Source organism: Vicugna pacos, chromosome 20 (assembly GCF_048564905.1).
Source record: "Vicugna pacos chromosome 20, VicPac4, whole genome shotgun sequence".
In the NCBI taxonomy this organism is placed as follows: Eukaryota; Metazoa; Chordata; class Mammalia; order Artiodactyla; family Camelidae; genus Vicugna; species Vicugna pacos.
Genome location: NC_133006.1, coordinates 37,327,667 through 37,346,309, shown reverse-complemented (window position 1 = coordinate 37,346,309; position 18,643 = coordinate 37,327,667). Strand labels below are relative to the sequence as shown.

The 18,643-nt window shown below is 43.6% G+C and overlaps 2 protein-coding genes across 2 annotated transcripts in view; one reads left to right on the top strand and one right to left on the bottom strand.

Annotated features, from left to right (window-relative positions):
• Nucleotides 1-881: 881 nt before the first annotated feature.
• GCM2 (glial cells missing transcription factor 2) lies at nucleotides 882-6,666 on the bottom strand. The gene is made up of 5 exons (XM_006198643.3): nucleotides 6,577-6,666; nucleotides 3,487-3,739; nucleotides 3,230-3,342; nucleotides 2,703-2,828; nucleotides 882-1,787 (listed from the first exon to the last, which is right to left on the bottom strand). The coding sequence occupies exons 1-5, from the start codon at nucleotides 6,664-6,666 to the stop codon at nucleotides 882-884; spliced, it is 1,488 nt and encodes a 495-aa protein (XP_006198705.1).
• Nucleotides 6,667-17,653: 10,987 nt separating this feature from the next.
• The window catches only part of SYCP2L (synaptonemal complex protein 2 like), a 46,100-nt gene continuing 45,110 nt past the window's right edge, over nucleotides 17,654-18,643 (top strand). The window contains exons 1-2 of the mRNA XM_031688101.2: nucleotides 17,654-17,758; nucleotides 18,191-18,215. Coding sequence (XP_031543961.2) covers nucleotides 17,654-17,758; nucleotides 18,191-18,215 — 130 coding nt within the window. The remainder of the gene's footprint in view (nucleotides 17,759-18,190; nucleotides 18,216-18,643) is intronic.

Here is an 18,643-nt window from a genome sequence, read left to right as displayed (position 1 = left end):
GATGGACATTTAGGCTGTTTTCATGTCTTGGCTATTGTAAATAGTAAAATGTCTTTATTATGTTTAATTGAACATAATCAATTACATTTATGAGGCGTAACAAAGGAACAGTAAAGCTATATTTGAGTAAAACATCTCAGTTCTAATTTTGAAACCATTAAATACACATCATCATTCTTAGGCTGTCTCTGTTAGGAAAGCATTCAACAATAAAAGAAAAGTTATTCAGCTGATAGTGGAAAACAAAATTATCTTAAAAACAACTGCGCTTGATCATTGCAACACTGTAGATCTCTTAAAAAGCTACAGATACATACCGTGGAGATAAAATGACCAAATTACTTCCTGAAGTTATTTTAACAGGTTCTAAATGCTAAATAAGTCTTATAAAATGATTCACGAGATAAGATTTCTTCCCCAAGCTATTTTGACAACCCCTAAGGGCCAAATAAAGATTTGTGAAATTCCCTACTGTGATTCAGTGGGGAAAGGCTTAGGGTGAGAAGCAGGGTTCGTAACTTCTTCTCCAGCTAGCAAACTAGGTGAGCTCAGCTCGTTAATGTTCATGGTCTCCAGTCTGCTTATTTGTTCATCTGGGACAGTCACAGTCCAGACCTAGTTCTATGTACTATAGAGGGTTTCAAAATGCTGTGAAAAATTTCCCTACACTAGCTAAACATTTTCCCAACCTATAATTTACTCAACTGATCATTGGTTTTGTATATATATATATATATATACAAATTTATATATATATATATTTTTATAATATATATATTTCTTTGCATGCTAAATGCATCTCCCAACTTAAGGGCTAGTTTGCAGGTCACGTTCCACCGCCCACTTGGAGACCAACATTACAATGTGCCCAGGACTGTTGTTCAAAAGTCCTCACCGTCATAGCTCAGGAATGGACTATCTCTATCTGAGTAACCAGTTGTAGACCCCAGTCCAGATGGACACACATCCCAAGTCTCTGCTCCGTCCACCCGGGAGGGCACTGACTCCTGAGGAAAAGGCAAAGTATGTCTGATGGCCCTGCAATCTCCGGGAATTTTCAGAGGAAGTGACCCCGTTGGAGAAGCTGCCGTGGCGACAGCAGCTGGAATGTCCAAGGCTTCTGGGTAGATGGACAGTTGGGTGTTTTCAGAAGCATAGTTACAGCCCGAAAGGCTCTTAACTTCCCGTACCGTGTCACAGTATTTCAGAGCAGGGGGTGGGTAGGCCTGGTAGGACACTTTGGTGGTGGTGGTGATCACCGTCTGTAGGGCTGAAGGACCTGGTGGAGGGGTTGTGAGATACCTGCAGGGAAGCTCCGGGTTGAAGTAAGGGCGAGTGGCCACAGCCTGGAACTGTCCATGGTCAGTCCTCTCCCCAAGGCCAGGTTTTCCAAGAGCTGGTTTCCAGCCATGCTGTTTACTGGTGAAATCACAGCTTCTCTCGAAGCTGCTGTATGAGTTGACATCATATTGTAGTGCGTTCAGATGAAGCCAGTCTGTGTCATTAGGGATATTGTTGGAATCTTTATAAAGAGCGGGATACAGGCTCGAATTTGCATAACCAGGACAATAGATTCTTGGATTTGGATATTTCTGAAAGGGTGGTACTATGTCTCCCTGAAAGGTGGCTAGGTCACAGGTAGCTTTGTAAGCATCCGAGTTTGGAAAGGAAAAGCAAGGCTGTCCTGGAACAGGGAAGCCAGTGTCAGGAATTATATCAAACTCCTCTGGATTTTCCAGGGGAGGTATGTTGTCAAAATGTCCGCTGTCGTCTTGATTCTCTCCTGCCTAAAAAAAAAAAAAAAAGACACAAATTTTTATTTGTAAATAAAGAATGCAATTGCATGGACACCCTCACCTGTAACCAACCAACCAAATAGCAAACTTCCAGTTGGTGGGCTCTGCGTTGTGAGCTCAGAAACATGATTTGGGCACGTGGGCCAGGAGTTTCACAGCTTGAGCTCAGGCATGAATTCCATGCTGCTGAACAAGGAGGGTCCGCGGTGGCTGGGCAGGGTGGGTCTGCGTGGCCGATGGTCCTGTTCTCCCCACACTATGTGCACCATAGCAGGAGTCTGACGCAGACCAGGGTTCAAATCCTGAAGGTCCCTTGTGAATTCAGTAAGTGACTTAACCTTTCTGAGCCTCAGATTCCTTACTTAAAATGAGACTCAAAAACAGTAACTTCCTCTTAAGTCTTTTGTGACCAATTAATGTGTAAAACTCTTAGACCCTAGGGGTCTGGTGCCTAGACTTGCTCAATGCCAGTGTCTCTCATCCCCAGACTAATATGCTGCCTGCTTGGCATACTTTGGTTGAAAAGCCAAACTGGATCAAGTTGCCCAAGGAAGTTTTATCTGTTCCATGCAAATAATGTAAAAGACCCTCTCAAGGATGCACCGTTAACTCGTTGGTCCGCCTCTATTTCTGTACGACCACTGGGTAATTGCCCTCGCATCAGGATGTCAGCACACACCCTCACTCTGCCCTTGACTGCAGAGACAGTCTGATTTTTTTTTTTCTCAAGAAGAAAAAGGGATTAGAAACTTTATCCAAAATATTGACTGAATGACATTTTGTTAGAGATAATTGTCACATAAAATCAAACCATTTAAAGTATGACATTCGTATTTTACATAGTGATCAGTGTATTGTGTGATGAAAATGAACACAGACCCTAGTGTAATGTCAGCTCCCCGTTACCTCAGGTTCTCGAATTCTCTTCTTCTGGGGTTGGTAAAAAGAAGCCATTTGTCTTTTGATGGCGCTTCTTCTAGCTTCTGTCTCTGACTTACTCTCCGGTCTGGGGTGATCATGAACTCCCTTGGCCTGCGTGAATAAGGCAATGAATCACATGTTCCTCTGAGCGAAGCTGGCAAATGTGGTTAAAAATTGAGTATATCTTTCCCAGCATCCCAAGTTGCTGTTTGTTTGTTTTTCAAAATGACAGGGGAAAAAAATTCTCCAACAAATAAAACTGTGTAAATAATAGACATCTTAAAAGATGACCTTACAGTCCTCTTACCATATGAAAACAACCATAACTATAACTCGGCTGACTCTCTGGCAGTGACAGAGCACACAGTAGGCCCTGGGACCCCCAGCATGTATTTCTGGCCCCCAGAGCTGTATTTGTTTTGGTCCAGAGTTCCTAAGGCACGTGGCAGGTGGTTTGGTCCCTATGGCATGATGAGAACGTCCATTGCAAACTGTGGTGACCCCTCACCTACCTGAAAAAATATCGCATTGCCATCGAGCCTCCAGAAATTGGTTACCGGGTACCCGCTGTGCCCTCGACAGGGGATCAGTTCCAAAGCCGCGTGACAGTTGGGGCAGGCCTTCTCTGCAAAGCCAAAAGGGAGAAGTACTCCTAACAACCCGACCCCAGCCCCCTGGGAAGGAAGAAAAGGGAAATCGGTCGGGAAGAGGGACCTCACCTCTGCAGAACCCTCCCCCCCCACCCCTGTCCCCTGTCCCCCGCGCTCACTCTGCTGCTTCATCCTCGCCTTGTCGCAGATGGCAGGTCGCAGCTGCAGACGGGAGCCGTCGGGCAGGGCGCAGCCCCGCGCACACACCACCACGCCCAGGCACGACTTCTTGAGGATGTGGCCGTTGTGGTTGTTGGTGTTGCGCATGGCCCAGCCGCTCAGGTGGCGCTGCGCCTTCTTCTCGTCGCCGCGGTAGATGAAGCGCACGTAGCCGTCGGGCCACTCGCAGAAGCGGTCGAAGTGGGCAGGCTCCTGGAGAGGCGCCCCGCAGGAGGCGCGGTCAGGCTGATCAAGCCCAGACCCGGCACATCCCGGTTCTCACTTTGCCCCAGCACATTGGAATCAAGAGGGGGTCTTTTTAATTCCAGAAATGTTGTCAAACCCAGAAACGGTGCTCTCACGAAAGGTCGGGCATCCAGTGTGTGCCTTTCTGACAACGGTGTCTATGTAGTGCGTATCTTCTAGAAGCTCTGCGTAGTTCATCTAGTCCTCATAATGCATACAGACAACAGGTACTGTCAGTACCCCCATTTAATGGAATAGTAAATGGAGGCCAGAGAGGTTCATTAATTTGCCCAAGGTCGCACAGCCAGTAAGACCTGTCTCTAGGATTTGACCCGGAGCAGTTTGACTCCAGAGCCTGTTCTCCCAACCATCATGTTATACCACTACTTGGTGTGTTAAAATGCTGAAAACATTTCAAATTAAGTGGGTTTTTTTTAATTGAAGTACAGTTAACTTACAATGTTGTGTTAGTTTCTGGTGTATAGCAAAGTGATTCAGTTATATATGTATATATTCTTTTTCATATTCTTTTCCATTATAGATTATTATAAAATATTGAATATAGTTCCCTGTGCTATACAGTAGGACCTTGCTGTTTTCTTTTTTTTAATATAGTAGTTTATATCTGCTACTCCCAAACTCCTAATTTATCCGTCCCCATCCGTTTCCCCTTTGGTAACCATAAATTTGTTTTCTACGTCTGTGAGTCTGTTTCTGTTTTGTAAATGTGTTCACTTGTATCATATTTTAGATTCCACATATAAGTGGTATCATATGATATCAAATTGAGTATTAAAGTGCCAGGGCCAAAAGTGATTGGAAAGTTCTATCACAGACATACAGTTGCACCTGTAAATATCTCTACTTCTACCCAGAGCTTTTTCTTCAAAAGCTCTTGGCTCTCTCCCAAACCGTTCAGTCACATCAGCAGTGATACCCAGCGCAACACCAGAGAGACAGGAACAGCTTCTCTCCATCCTCCCAACTTAGCCCTCCAGGTTTACAAGGACATCGCGATGACAGCCTCACCATCCAGGTAAACCTGAGCACTGGGTGGAAGCCTGCCGGGCACCGGACCTCTCCCCAGAGCAATGCAGAGTGTCAATCTCTCCAACAAAGAGCTGCGTGGCTAAAATAATGTTACATCTAAAATACGGAGCACTGCTTTATTCACTGCAAGTCCTTGTCCATATTATGCATTATCTAGATTGCGACGTTTTTCTCACACCAGGTACCAAAGTAGTGATGCTGAAAATGAGCCCCCGAGACTGCATTTTCAAACAAGAATGGAGGACTCTGGATTGGGTTTCATTTGCTCTCCTGCTTTGGCTCAGGGGAGCACATGCACACAGACAAGCACACACACGCTGAAGCAGCAGAAGATCTAGACAGGAGTTTAAGATTGTTATCTAACTCCACCACCTGCTGACAGGTGAGCAGCCTGAGACTCAGGCAAATTCAGGAACTGTCTCAAGGTCGGACAGCTATTTTGAGTTTTTCCTCTGTGGGTTAGCCGGAGCAGGGCTAGGGTCCTCTTTCTCCAGTTCTTTTCCTGTAGCCCAGTGCACCTGCCTCTTCTGAGATGTCACACACACTCCCTGCTTAAGAACCAATCCCCCAGAGGAAAAATAATTCACATCTACATGGGAAATCTAGAAACTGCTTGAGAGAGGAGCCATCCTTCCATTATTTGCTTGGTTAAGTGAGATTTTTCTAAAATGCAAGACTAGATTTTTCCCTATGAAGAGTTACATGGACAGAAGTCAATGAAAACACAATGCCTTTCCTGTACTGTGGTCCACTTTCACAAAAATGGCACTGTGACCCGAAAGCAGGCAGACTTTAAAATAAATAAACTTACTACAAATATATACACCCCCCAAAGCACAGATTTCTTTGAGGGGTTACACAACCTTGCAAATGAATTGCTATCCATCTGAACACCTGTATGGTTTGTAGTAGATGATGAATAAAAGCCAAGTCACTCAGCCCTGTACCACAGCATCGCCCAAAGTCCACCTCTGCAAATGCTTGGCAGGCGGCTCCTACTCCCCCTCCACCAACACCCAGGACTTTAAAGTCACTTCTCAGTTTTGGTCCCAAACCAGTATGACCAAGCATAACTGGCCAGCTCATTCCCTGGACTTGGCTCCAAACCCCTTTGTTCCGTTAAAATAAACCAAAATAAGACAAATTCACCCTAAACGGATGACAGCGATTTCCTTGTCATTAGAGAAGCAAGCTCAGAAGTTGGGTCCAAAAGCGGAATTCCAGAGGATCTCCGGGCCCCCGCATGCTAATTGGCATGAGGATGGAGCCTCCCAGGAGCCGGGCGTCTGGATAAACAGCCCAAGTCGTGCAGTTTAAGATTCGGATGACCGCTATTTGCAGCCGTATCTCACAGTTTTGCTGCGTGAGCAGCAGCGGTATCTACAACCCCTGAGATCCTCCCCACTACGTTTCTCGTGGGTCTCCAAGAATGGATCGGAAGAGAATCGCCTGATTTCTACCTTAATTAAAAGAAAGTGAGGGATAAGGTGTCCGGCTGCTGCCAGGCGACCTGGAATTTGGAGCCTGATTGACAGTTCCCGCTGCTTTCCGTGTGTTTTCAAACAAGCTCGAGGAAAGAGGTGGGAGAAGACACATCTTAAAACCCAATTCTGCCATTTGTAGAGTACATGTGTACATTTGAGCTCTCAGGGATGTGTGTTTGGAAGTAGGGGGTCTGTCCACAGTGTCTACAAGGACTTAAAAGCCATCCTCCCTTTTTGGATGGACAGCGCCGCGCGAGGGGTTTCACGCACCTGAGGCATCTGCGGATCGTTGATGTCCCAACTGAGCTTCATCCCGTAGGAGCAGGCGCAGTCCGCCTTCTGCCCCGCCTCCGCCGGCATCTGGCCCTTCTTGCTAGCGCTCTTTGCCAAGGGTTCTGAAAGATGGAAGAAAAACAAACTAGAGGTGCGCAAGGTGATTTTTCCCCTGTTTTAAAGAAGGGGGAGACAGAGACAGAGGGAAAGAAGGAAGGAAGGAGGGAGGGAGGGAGAATGAGAGAGAGATTCAGAAATCCAGAAGCAGCGGACAAGGGTGGTTAAGTACTCGGGCGGAGCTCTGTTCTTGGACGCGATGCTGTAAAGTCTCCACTCGGAGCGCAGCGCCAGCGCCCACCAGCTGCCCGCAGGTTTATAAAGATGCAGCCCACTCCCCACCCAACTCCTGCTCCGCCTTTCCTCGCTCGCCCGCCAGCATCCACGTTTCAGGCACCAGCAAGGCCCGTCACCTCCTCCCGGGCAGAACTAGGAACAGAGGGGTAGGTTGACCTCAGCCCTTGGGGTAACGGGAAACTAAAGTCAAGACCGGCCAGGGCGGGGGGAAGTTAATGCCTCTCTCTTTTTTTTTTTTCCTCACCGCGCCCCGCCTCTGGGGTTTCGGATTGGATCTAAGGGAGGCTTTTGAGACAGCCTTTCCAGCAAACCCCTCTAAGAGCCAATCCTCAGTTCCCAGGCAACTGGGGAACCACCTGTAAGAACGTGGGCTACGGCGCGCCCCCGTCTGGGTAGGCGCGTCCACGCCAGCTAGTTCTGGGGCCGGCCCTCTTTGGGCCTCTACTCCCGGGCTTTCGTTGTAGCTGTTGTGCGTGTTCGGGAGTCTGTGCTCATTTGGGGGCGGAGGAGAGGAAGGCCATCCGAGGGAGTGCCAAAGGTCCCCGTGTCCTCGTTGGCCTAGGAGCACACGTGCGCCCAGGGACTGCGAAGGGACCTGGCCCAATGGGAAGAAAGTCCTGGAAAGTGAACCCGGAGAAGGTGCGGGAGATGAGCTTGGGGAAGGGGGTGGGGGGGAGGTGAGCTCTGCGGCCCCAACCTCCCGAAAAAACTCTTAGCCTGTTCCCTAAACTTTTTGAAAGAGGGTTTGGGGCTTGGTGAGTTTTCAGCCTCCATTCACCTGAAAGGACCCTTAAAAAAACGTCTCTATTGGTATCGTCGTGGAAATTCCACGACAAAACCGTATTTACACCCATTCCATCTACAGAAGCTTTTCGGAGACTGCAGGGAGGGACCAGGCGAGAGCGTAGGTCGCTGTGGGCTCCGCAGGGCTGAGACGAAGCCTTCTTCGCCTGTGCATCACTTCATTAGGGTGATTAGAAGCGCCCAATAAAAGAAACAGATTGAAGTGACTTAACTCGCTCTTTGGCCTCCCTGGGCGGCGAGGAAAGGTGGGTTTCCGGAGTTTATTCCCTGAGCCTTTGTTCTGCGGGCGGCACGCTCCGGTTCCCAGCCATAACCAGAGAAAAGCTGGCCTCTAAAAGCGGGTCAGTGTTACGGGATGCTCGGGAACCTACATCCCGCTAAATCCCGAGACTCGCGCGACCTAGACCTCGGCATCGCTGAGCGCGCACTGGGCGCGCGGACTGATGCAGCGTGGGACCCGGCCCGGATGGGGCCCCGGCCACTCCTGCAGGATTACAACCTTTTCCTTTGGCAAAAGGCAGGAAAAGCAAATGCGCTCCTGTAACTTCAGGAAGCGACCGTCTTCCAGCTCCTGGTCCTCTTACTTCCCAGGTCAAGGGCACAATCGGGTTTGTTAGAAAAGTCAATCCAACAGTGAAGTGCAATTCAGAGCCGCTAGCCGTTGGCAGCAGACCGGCAGAGACGGGGAAAAACCGGTCTTGGGCAGTTCCACGAATTTTCTTTTCTCTAGTTTCAAGCGGGGATTCTCCCCTCGAGGCACAGGCGCAAAGTCCTCAAACGAGAAAATGACTAGTTCGTCCCCTAACCTCCCCTCACCCCCAGAATTCCGCTTGGTCGTGTCGGTCCGCGTTCCAGATTAAAATCACTCTCACAGGAGATCTGGGAGGAAAATGCGTTCACTCTTCAGCTATTGCTTTCATCCACAGACTTTCATCATATTGACCGACCACCGAAGGTCTCGGCAACTCCCGTCATTCGGTTGCTTTTTTGAGTTTTTTGTTTTTCAAACGTTAAAATTATTGATACTTCTTTTCTTCCTTTTTTTTTTACAAATCGTTGTGAAGTTTAAGATAATATACTGTTCAAAGTGTTTTTAACATAACTTCAAAAATAACTTAAAACCACCTCTAAGAATGCATAGAAACTAAGTTTTGGTCTCACTGTAATCATTTGTTAGACTATTTCTCACCTCTGTAATTTTGGTGTGTTCCTAGAGTCCTTACCCTTCAAAAATATAAATAAGTACATTTTTTAAAGTTAAAGCCAAATCAATTAATCAAATACTTGTTTTCCTAGTGTCCAAAGAAATATCGTAGAGTCTCCACCATATTTAGTTTGAGCAGAATTAGAATATATATTCCAAGTTGCCCTAAAATTATGTCCGGGTAAAACATGTTAGTAAAAGAAGCTAATCAAAGTGAAAATATAACAAAATAAATAAATGGTGTTGTTGTCTGTGATGTTATCTTTAATTTCTCCTGAGTTTTCGGGAGTGTTAACAGCCAAATCGTTTGAAAGGACATGTTTTCCCCCCAAAGTCTGAAAATAATCGATTAAACTTTTAAACTAATATTAAGAGAACTTTCATCTCATTATATATTCCATTCTATTCTTATTATACTACCTACTTTATTCTCTAAAATAAAATGCATTTAAACTATATTTGATTATTATGTTGCTGTCCTGCAGTTTTTCCTGCGCTAATATTTGCATTGACTCAGAACACTTTATTCACAGCTGCTCTTCCTTGATTACTATGTTGAAATTGTAAAAGTCTATTAATTCAAAAGCAAAGTAAGAGGGTTTTGAATTTGCTTGGTTTAGATTAAAATAGGTCAATTAATGTAAGTATATTTACATCGTATTTGCCAGGAAATGGATATGGTGAGCTTTAATGTAAGTACCTTTTGAAAGGGCTGGAGGCACATGCAGAGTCCTGGGCTGACTTGCAGAGATTCTGGCTATATTATGTTTTGTTTTGTTGCAAACAAATATCTCCTGTAAATCAAATATCTTCATGACACAAAATACCCATAGTATCTACTCATAGTACAAGTTGACTTTTACAAGGAATGTTTGGATTTGAGGGGTCTTTTTGTTTGAGTGTTTTTTCAAGAAAACTCCAGTCCACTTTATTTTTGCTACTGTATTCACCTAACAGACCTCTTGTCGGCCTAAACCTGGCCACTGGTACGCATTCTTGTAAGAGTAAAGGAAGTGGGCAGAAAACAAGCAAATTGGATGAAAATATTTATTTTTATTTTATTTTGACAGAGTACAGCAAGGTATATTTTTAAAACCCTTCTTTTGTGTTATCAGGAATAAAATGAACAATTTCAGGTACAAGTCTGCTTCCTTTGGGGAAATCGGAGTTTCAGTCTATATCAATATCAATGGATCAAAACCAGCTCTACCAGCTGTTAAAGGCGGAGAGAAAACTGCCCGCTTTTGCAAAGGGGACACCTGTCAGTTTCGAATTTTGCAGATAAAGAAGGTTTAAACGACGTGTTCACCTCTTTTGTGTAATCGCTTTCTCTTAAGATGTGGGCGTGCGCCCAGGTGGCCCGACCTTGATTGCTAGTTAACTCGCCAGTGTTTCTTGCTCCGCAAACAACAGGACTTTCAGGGGCGGGTGTGTTCATTAGAGTTCCGGGGAAGCTGGGAATCCCGGAGCCGCGAGCTGCCCGGGCCCACGCCGCAGCCCCTCCCCGCCCGCCCGGCCTCGGGCGGCGGAACCGCAGGAGGCAGAGCGCCGTGCAGCCGCAGAGCGCGCCCCGGTCCGGGTGCGCGGCGTCCGGCCGGGAGCCTTGGGATGCGGGAGGTGAGTGAGCTCCGGAGGCCCCGGGCACCCGTCGAACCCCGCCTTCTCTCCGCGGCTCTAGGGGTCCCGGGGGCCCGCGTCCATCGCTCTCTGGGCTCAGAGCCTCGCGTGCTCGCGCAGAGACCCGGCGCCCCCTACAATCCCAGGCCGCCGAAGCAAGAGGCGCTTCGGGGGCCCTTGGGAGCTTCAGCCCCCTTCGGTTTGCTTGGAGTTCAGGCAGCTCTCAGTGAGACAGCGAGGCAGGACAGAAACCTCCGGTCCTTGCAAATAAAGCGTTCGGGAAGGCGGAACTGGAAAGTTAATGTTTGGAGGGCGATGAGGTGGTTCTTTTCAAGTTGCTTGGGATGTTTTCCCAGCCCGGTTTCGTGCAGTGAAGTTGCACTTGGACCCCAGATCTACGGCCCCAAATGCTGCGACTTCTGTTTGCCGCTCGGCACCTGCTAATCCCCAAGACGCCCGCCGCGCCGGGGTCGGGGTTGGGGTCGGGGGTGAATTGGTACTTCTGGTGCTACTAATTTTCACTATTCGTTTTACTGAATACACTGCTGGTGAAAAAAAATAAGTCGGCATTTGGGTCTTTGAATTAACTGTATTTTTCATATTTACGAATGATGATATTACTGTAAAATACGTTGACATTTAAGGATTTTGGTCAAGTACATATAGGACTGTTAGCTCAAGCTAGATTTTTTTTAATGCTTTTAGAACAGATTTAAACATTTTTGTATTATACTTTAATTGTTGGGATGAGGTGAGCAGAAGAAATGCTGTTATTTAACGTAGCATGTGCTGTGAAAACCAGGTTGGTAAACCAGGGATCACTTTCTTGAAGAAAATAGGTAACAATCTATTACTAAATGTTTTGTAACTTTTCTTGTGATTGTGACTGATATTTTATCCTTGAAGTTTCAATCCTAGAGTCACACTTAGAATTCATGTCAGAAACATAAAGCTTAAATTCATGACTGGACTTGAAACATACTTTAAAAAAATTTACAAGCTCTCATTCTAAAAACAGTTCGTTAATTCAAAGTCTTTTCTATTTTATATTCGTAAATTATAGTTAAAATTTGTCAATTTTGTGATTGTTTATTACAGTGATTGCTTTGCTTCTTGTGATGGTTTGTATTTGTCATAGACAGTGCTAAAGAAGGTTGGATAAAATTTTTTTGTTTTTTTAAAGTAGTGTCTTTCTTAGACCTATAATCAGTGAGTGGCATGACCCAACAAAAAGTTTTGTTGGGAAAAACAATATGAAACTTTATTTTATTTTTAAAACTTGAGATGCATTTCTTTGAAATGAAATTTGAGAAAAAATTTTTGTTGTGTACACAGGAAAAGGAAGATGTTTTGCCGTCTTTTCAGGAAAAGGATGGGAGTGGAATGGACAAGGATGCTCTCTATGTAAAGATCACATTCATTTTGTGTTCTCTGTGTGTGTGCTCTGTCTAGTTCTGTGTTCCCTGGGCTATCAGCACAATTGTTCCTCAAGCCAGAGGCAGAGAAATCCTCTTTGCTTCTCCTACACCCCTATACCCCCCCATCCAATTTATCGCCATGTCTTGTCAATTTTACCTTTGATTACCCTACTAATATCCTAGTCTAAGCTGTCTTGTACCGGGCACACTCTAGGTGGAGGTAGACATTACTGAACAAAACAGACACAATTCTTGCTCTCATGGTGATTTCAGGCTGGCAGAGAGTCAGAGACAGATTACCAACCAAAGTAAGGTAGAAGGAAGAAAAGAACAGGGTGTTGTGATGGAGGAATAATTGAGGGTAGAGAGAGGCACTTAGCTTACTTTAGATAAGGTCCTGGAGCAAGACCTATCTAAAAAGGTGAAACCAAAGCTGAGATATGAAGAGTGGCAAGGAGCCAGAAGGTGGTAAGTGGGAGAAGCGGTCTAGCATAGAATAGCCAGTGCAAAGGCCCTGAGGCAAGGAAGAGTTTGACTTATCTTAGGACTCATTAGCGGGGAAGTCAGGCAGGAGAAATTGACAGAAATCAAATCACACAGAGCCCTGCGGACTCAGGCAAATGGTTTGGATTTGCTGTGAGTAGAGAGAAACCAGGCAGAAGCCTGAATTGGGAACATAGAGACTGAGGTATTCACCTCAGCTGGGTGAACCTAAACTCTTAACCTTTCCCAGCCTTGCTATCATTATCCCCAGATGAAGATTCTAACTGCTAGAGTTGTGTTGAGGGTTAAATGAGAACATTACTCAACACTTAACGCACCTGGAACAATAAGGCTTACTGCGTGGTAACTTAAAAAAGAATATATTCGTAGTAGAATGCATGCTTAGCGTGCATACCTGGGTTCAGTCCTCAGTACCTTCATTAAAAATAAATAAATAAACCTAACTGCCTCCCCCTCTCCAAAAACCCACAAACAACAAAAAACAGTTTAAAAAAAAAAAGAAAAAGAATATATTCAGCTTAAGTGTTAAATTTCAAATGCTGTCTTCCCATTTAAGTCAATATTAAGAATAAGTGTAATTTTAGGCTGTATATAGTAAAATGACTCATTAAAATAATATTGTATATTGTAATTTAGCCTGTAATTGGGCTGGATTCTTTTTTTTTTTTTTGGCTAGTTATTATTTTCTATTTCTTTTTTTATTTTTTAATGGAGATACTGGGGATTGAACCCAGGACCTTGTGCATGCTAAGCATGCACTCTACCACTGAGCAATACCCTCCCCCAAAGACTGAATTTTTAAAAAAATAAAAGAATCTTATCTTTTATAGTACAGATACTTAAGGACATTTCTGTTATTCAAGTATACATACTTTGAAAGTTAGTTAAGATATTTCTGGCAGAAAAAATCCTGTTCATGACAATTTGCATACTTATCAGCTTCCATTAACTACTTATTAGTGTTGAACTCATGTTCTTCTATTATCATTTTTGTAATTTAACAAATGATAATAGGCTTGAATTTTATAGTGTTTTGCAATTTCTAACATTACTAAGGCTAAAGTCTCTTCACCCAGAGATACCTGTAAATTCAGGTGTTTTCTTTTGTTTCATGAGGCAGAGGTTATTGGGGTTTTTTATTTATATTTGGAGGAGGTACTGGGGATTAGAACCCAGGACCTTGTGCATGCTAAACAGGCACACTACTACTTGAGCTATATGTGCCTCTCCAGGTGTAGTTTTCTCTTAAATCTGTTGTTCTCAAACTTTAGCATGCTGTGACTCATCTGAAGGGCCCCACCCCCAGGGTTTCGGAGTCCTAACGAGTCTGCACATGGTGCTCCTGCTGCTGGTGGTCCTGGAACCACATTTTGCAAACTACAATCTTAAGCCACCAAACTCAACTACTGTCTCCGTTATTATTTACTGTTCAAGCTATAACTCTGTATTTACCCCTCTATTATTTTTGCACTAAATTATTATTGATAAGGATCATTAGAAATATTACTATGAGATAACTCTTCTTGGGGAAAAATAGTAATTTTTAAACTACGAATTTTCCAGCTTCAGTCACTTATTACTGATGCATTCCATGATGAAGAATTTCGGAAAATAAAAGAATATTTTCGACAGAGAGAGCGCCACGTTCCTCAAAAATATAATCATCTTTTACTACACCATCTTGACAGGTTAATAAGTAAGGCAAGTAGGTTTTGTTTTGTAACCAGAAAACTGAAGGGTAATCATATGTAAGGTTTTAAACTTCGTGTGGCCTAATTCCTAGGAACTGGATAAAAATGAATTTCAGCATGTTTCACTCTTGCTGAAATGTATTCAGCGATTCTTCATTGATGGCCTCAAAGAAGATGAGCCTTTGCTAATTCAGCAAGGACTGATCCCAAAGATAAGTGTCCCATTTTAGTTTTGTGTACATTTGGGTACCCTAAAGAACTAGAGTGGATTGAGTTGCCTGGTTTGGTATTTTCTGTTCCTGTGAAATAAAGTTGGAAAAGGAATTGGTACTGATGCTGACTGCCTATATCCAATCAAAAACTAAGTTTGACATATGTTTCCCGGTGTATGGGGTTGGGTGGGCTGAGCACGTGGGGAGTGTACAGGAATGAGTCAGATACAGCCCAGAATCTCTCCTGGACAAGCCAGTGCAGTAATAGCATCATTTTATTATTTTAGTGTTTAACTAGGAAATGCAGGATGAGGAGAGTGGACTATTATTACACACCGTTCCCCCCAAACTATTTTAATAGTTTATTAATGAGACAGGACATACTTCCCCTTGCCACAGCCCACTTCTCCAGCTTTCTAAAATCCTGGTTGAATGTGAAAAAGCAAATGGCAAAATTTTTTTTTTTGCTTATTCTAAGTCAACCCAGTTATGCAAATCTATTCTGGTGTTTTTTTTTTTTTTTTTAAAATCAGAAGGTAACATGATGTGTGCCTTTAGGATGGCACCTGGAAGCAAAGTGGAGTTTGCAAAATCTCTTAACTGCAGTTCTCTTTTTTCCATAACATTTTCAGCCCTGAGATTATTTATTGGTGAGAACAGGAGGGTAGGTAGAGGGGCAGAAGGGTGATCTGGCTGGTAATAAAATCTTTGATTTACCCCCTGGACTCTAGTACTTGAAATTTATCAAGACCAGGCTGAACTTACAAAACAGAAACAGACTCACATAGACAACAAACTTAGGGTTCCCAGGGGGGAAAAGGCGTGGGGAGGGATAAATTAGGAGTTTAGGATTTGCAGGTGCTAGCTACTATAAATAAAACAGATAAACAACAAGGTTCTGTAGAGTACAGGGAACAGTATTCAATATCTTGAAATAATCTATATTGAAAAAGAATATGAAAAGGAATATGTATATGTGTAACTGAATCACTATGCTGTACACCAAAAACTAATACCGTGTTGTAAATCGACTATACTTCAATTAGAAAAAAAAAAATCAGTTGGGCCAAGGAGATCTGTCTCTGCCCCCCCTTTTTTTTTTTTTTTAAACTGTAAAATGCCTCTAATCATGGGGCTTCCCCTCCAGAGGAGAGAACGTAAACTCCAGGCTTTCCTAATCCTTCTCAGGGACTTTAAAAGGGTTTGCAGCCAGGGGAGTTGGGGGGTGGGGGGAGTGGAAATCCAAGGGCTGTACTTATGCAGACTGTGTATATTTCATTTTGTTTAGCTCCATCTAGCTCTCTGATAGACTTACTCATGCAGATAACAGGACACAGGGAAAAAGAGCTAAAATTCTAAAAACTCTGAAGGAAATGGAGCAGGGATGTCCCAGGGGTACCTTGGAAGCTCACGCTGATTTGAGGGGGTGTTAATTGGGATCTTCTCCAAAATGAATTTCCTGTTTTGACTTGAGTGCCCTCCAAGGCTTAAAGTGTCAGATCAAGTCTCTACAGGCATTTTGATATCAAATAGGAATTTCCACACTCCATTGGAATTCTAGTTGGTGATGGAGATGCCATAACCATAATTTAGGCACATTCTAAAGCATATACTATTATTTCATGGTGGTTTTGGCCAAGGAGAATAGATCGGTATTATTAAAGTGGATGGGATACTAGATTTTATACTTCTGAAGCCCACTGTGTTTGCAGGCTCAGCAGAAAGTGTGCTGGGAAGCTATTCTCCATAGAATAAGAATTTCCGACAGAAGGGAACATATTTGGCCCTGTACTTGAAGATCCAGGAGGATTAAGTAGCTTGTCCTTTACCAAAGGCTTAATGAGTCGTAGCTCTTGCATCCATAAATAATGGTTTCATCTGGCTTCTGGTAGTGGGGCAGCTGTGGGCGCAGCCGGTGTCTGGTAGACCATGTCTGGTCATGGTACGTAGATGGGTTCAGAGTAACCTCCTAGTCCAAGTCATGATCAAATAATGTGGCATTTCCCCGCCAAATCTATACTCAATCCATGTATTTTGAGGGGCTGAGAAGAGGACAGGATTTAGGGGGATAAATAGAATAATGACAAAAATGTATTTGAGAGCATAGAATTTTGAGCATGGATGGAGGAAGGGAGAAAATACCGCTTTAGCATTGAGTTCTACCATGTAGAGGGACATTTCTTCTCTTGGGCTGTTGGAGAAAAGTTTGCTTCAGGAGGTGGAGGACTTAGTCTAATGTAAATATCTGTGTAATTTGAGATAAACATCACCTGGGAAAAATCAGTGACTTTCAAACCTTGCTGTAGCTTAGAATCACCTGGAGAGCTTGAGCAAGAAGCACCGCGTGGGTCCCATCATGAGAAGTTCTGATTTACTGGGTCGGCAGTGAGTCCCAGTATCGGGGCATTTCAGAGCTCTCCAGGTTTTCCTAATGTGCAGCGAAGAATGAGGATTAGTGGGTTTCTCCGTGGTTTTCAGCGGGTACCTTGGGTTCTTGGCCAAGTAGACAAAGTGGACAAAGTTCCCAAGGCCTCGCTTCTATGAGAATCATTCATCACAAACTCAGGCTACTAACTCCTTGTTCAACTGGTGATTTCTAACTGTGCATGCAGGATTTCATCTTTCTTCTTTCCTTTCTTTCATCTCAGCAAAAATGGTCCAAAGATGGCCTTCACTTAATTGAATAAATATGTTCTAGAAGGTTTATATAAATTTATTTTAATTCATGCCAATTCTAGCAAACATACTATGAACTTGGGTATTTGTTCCAACAGAAAAGAAATCTCCAATTAGCTGGAGCTTTCGGCCGAAGAAAGGTGGCCAGGCCTGAGGTGTACTGCTCCAGCATGCTTTTGGAGCACTTTTCATGCTTTTGGGGCAGTTTTCAAAATCTGCATGTCCTTTGTTATTTAACGGCTTGTTTTCTGCAGCCTCTGAGACAACAGGAATTTCTCCTGTGTGGAGAGGCTCATTTATCCCTTAACCTCTTAGGAGCCTCTTTATATGGGTCTCTGGTGTTGACTGTCTTGGCCAGGCCTCCAGTGCTCCTTGGTGTCTGAGAACTGACTGCAACTCTGTAGCAGTCTGGTTCCATTCTGGAGTGTTCTAGGTGGCATTCTCAGAGCCAGGGCGAACTGAAATGGCAGGGAATGGGAAAAGGTCTTGAAAGTTATTTTGCCCTAGTGAAGGAATTATCTTGTGAAATTTTTATCGAATGCATGGTAATTACTCAGCCAGGGAGATTTCATCAGTGTTTCTTCCCCTGTGTACATGGTTTCCTGGTTTGAAAGAACAGCGGGATTTCTGACCACGGCAGATCTAGCCTCGGACACATCCCTGATTAACCTGACGACACACTTCTTTGACACAGCCTTGGTAAGGAGGGGGGCGGAGGCGGCACTGAGCAGACACCGTTGGTAATTTGTAGGAATCTTCAAGTTATTTATAAAACTTGTGTTTGGTTTTACTAAAAGATATGGGTTTTACTAAAGGACTACCATATTTTATTATTAGAATATTATATGAGATAGTAAACAAACATTAATATATATTACAAATATGGGAAAATGAGGTGATTTATTTTCAGATATGTGATTCACCTGATTGAGGGTGATACACTGATTTTAATAAAGTGATGGACAGTCAAACAGACGTTCTCTGAATTTTTTTTTTTTACTGTAGTTAACTTTAACCTCTGCCTGTTAGAGAAGTATCAACATCAATATATTAATGTTGTACTTTATAATGTTGTATTTATCATGCTTTTTAAAAATAATACGAGCTTTACTTTTTCTTTCTTTTTATTAGATTATTTCCAGAACAAGTAGTAAAGGTAAGTGTATTATTTACTACTAATTGGCTGTTTACTTTTCATTAATAGAATATTCTTGTTCAGAGAGAAGAATATTTCTCTAAATGGTATATAAAGGTGAAGTGGACTTAACTGCTTTATTTAGATTTATTGATGATCTACGGTAGTCAAATTGAGATGCTGAGATGAATTTTGATGTAGAGGATAACTCATTTGCCTGCAGGGCACCTCTGTTTAGCTGCTCCAGTCACCCTTTGGCCATTTAGCTCCATCCAGGGATGGAGAGTCACTTTTGTCATTCAGACCAGTGAAAATTAGCTATTTCTGATTTAACTTGGAGCCAATTCCGATGCCTTTCTGTCTTTCAACAGTGCAAAAGGTAGATAATTGGGAGGTTAGAGCAATGATTTTGTTCAATTTAGCTCATGTTAAAGGTAATCCAACATTGT

Excerpts from the sequence above, each read along its gene's own strand:
- GCM2 (XM_006198643.3), bottom strand. The coding sequence starts at position 6,666 with ATGCCGGCGGAGGCGGGGCAGAAGGCGGACTGCGCCTGCTCCTACGGG. Across the intron at positions 3,740-6,576 it reads ACGATCCGCAGATGCCTCAG|GAGCCTGCCCACTTCGACCG; the intron begins GTGCGTGAAACC and ends GCGCCTCTCCAG. Across the intron at positions 2,829-3,229 it reads GCAATGCGATATTTTTTCAG|GCCAAGGGAGTTCATGATCA; the intron begins GTAGGTGAGGGG and ends TTATTCACGCAG.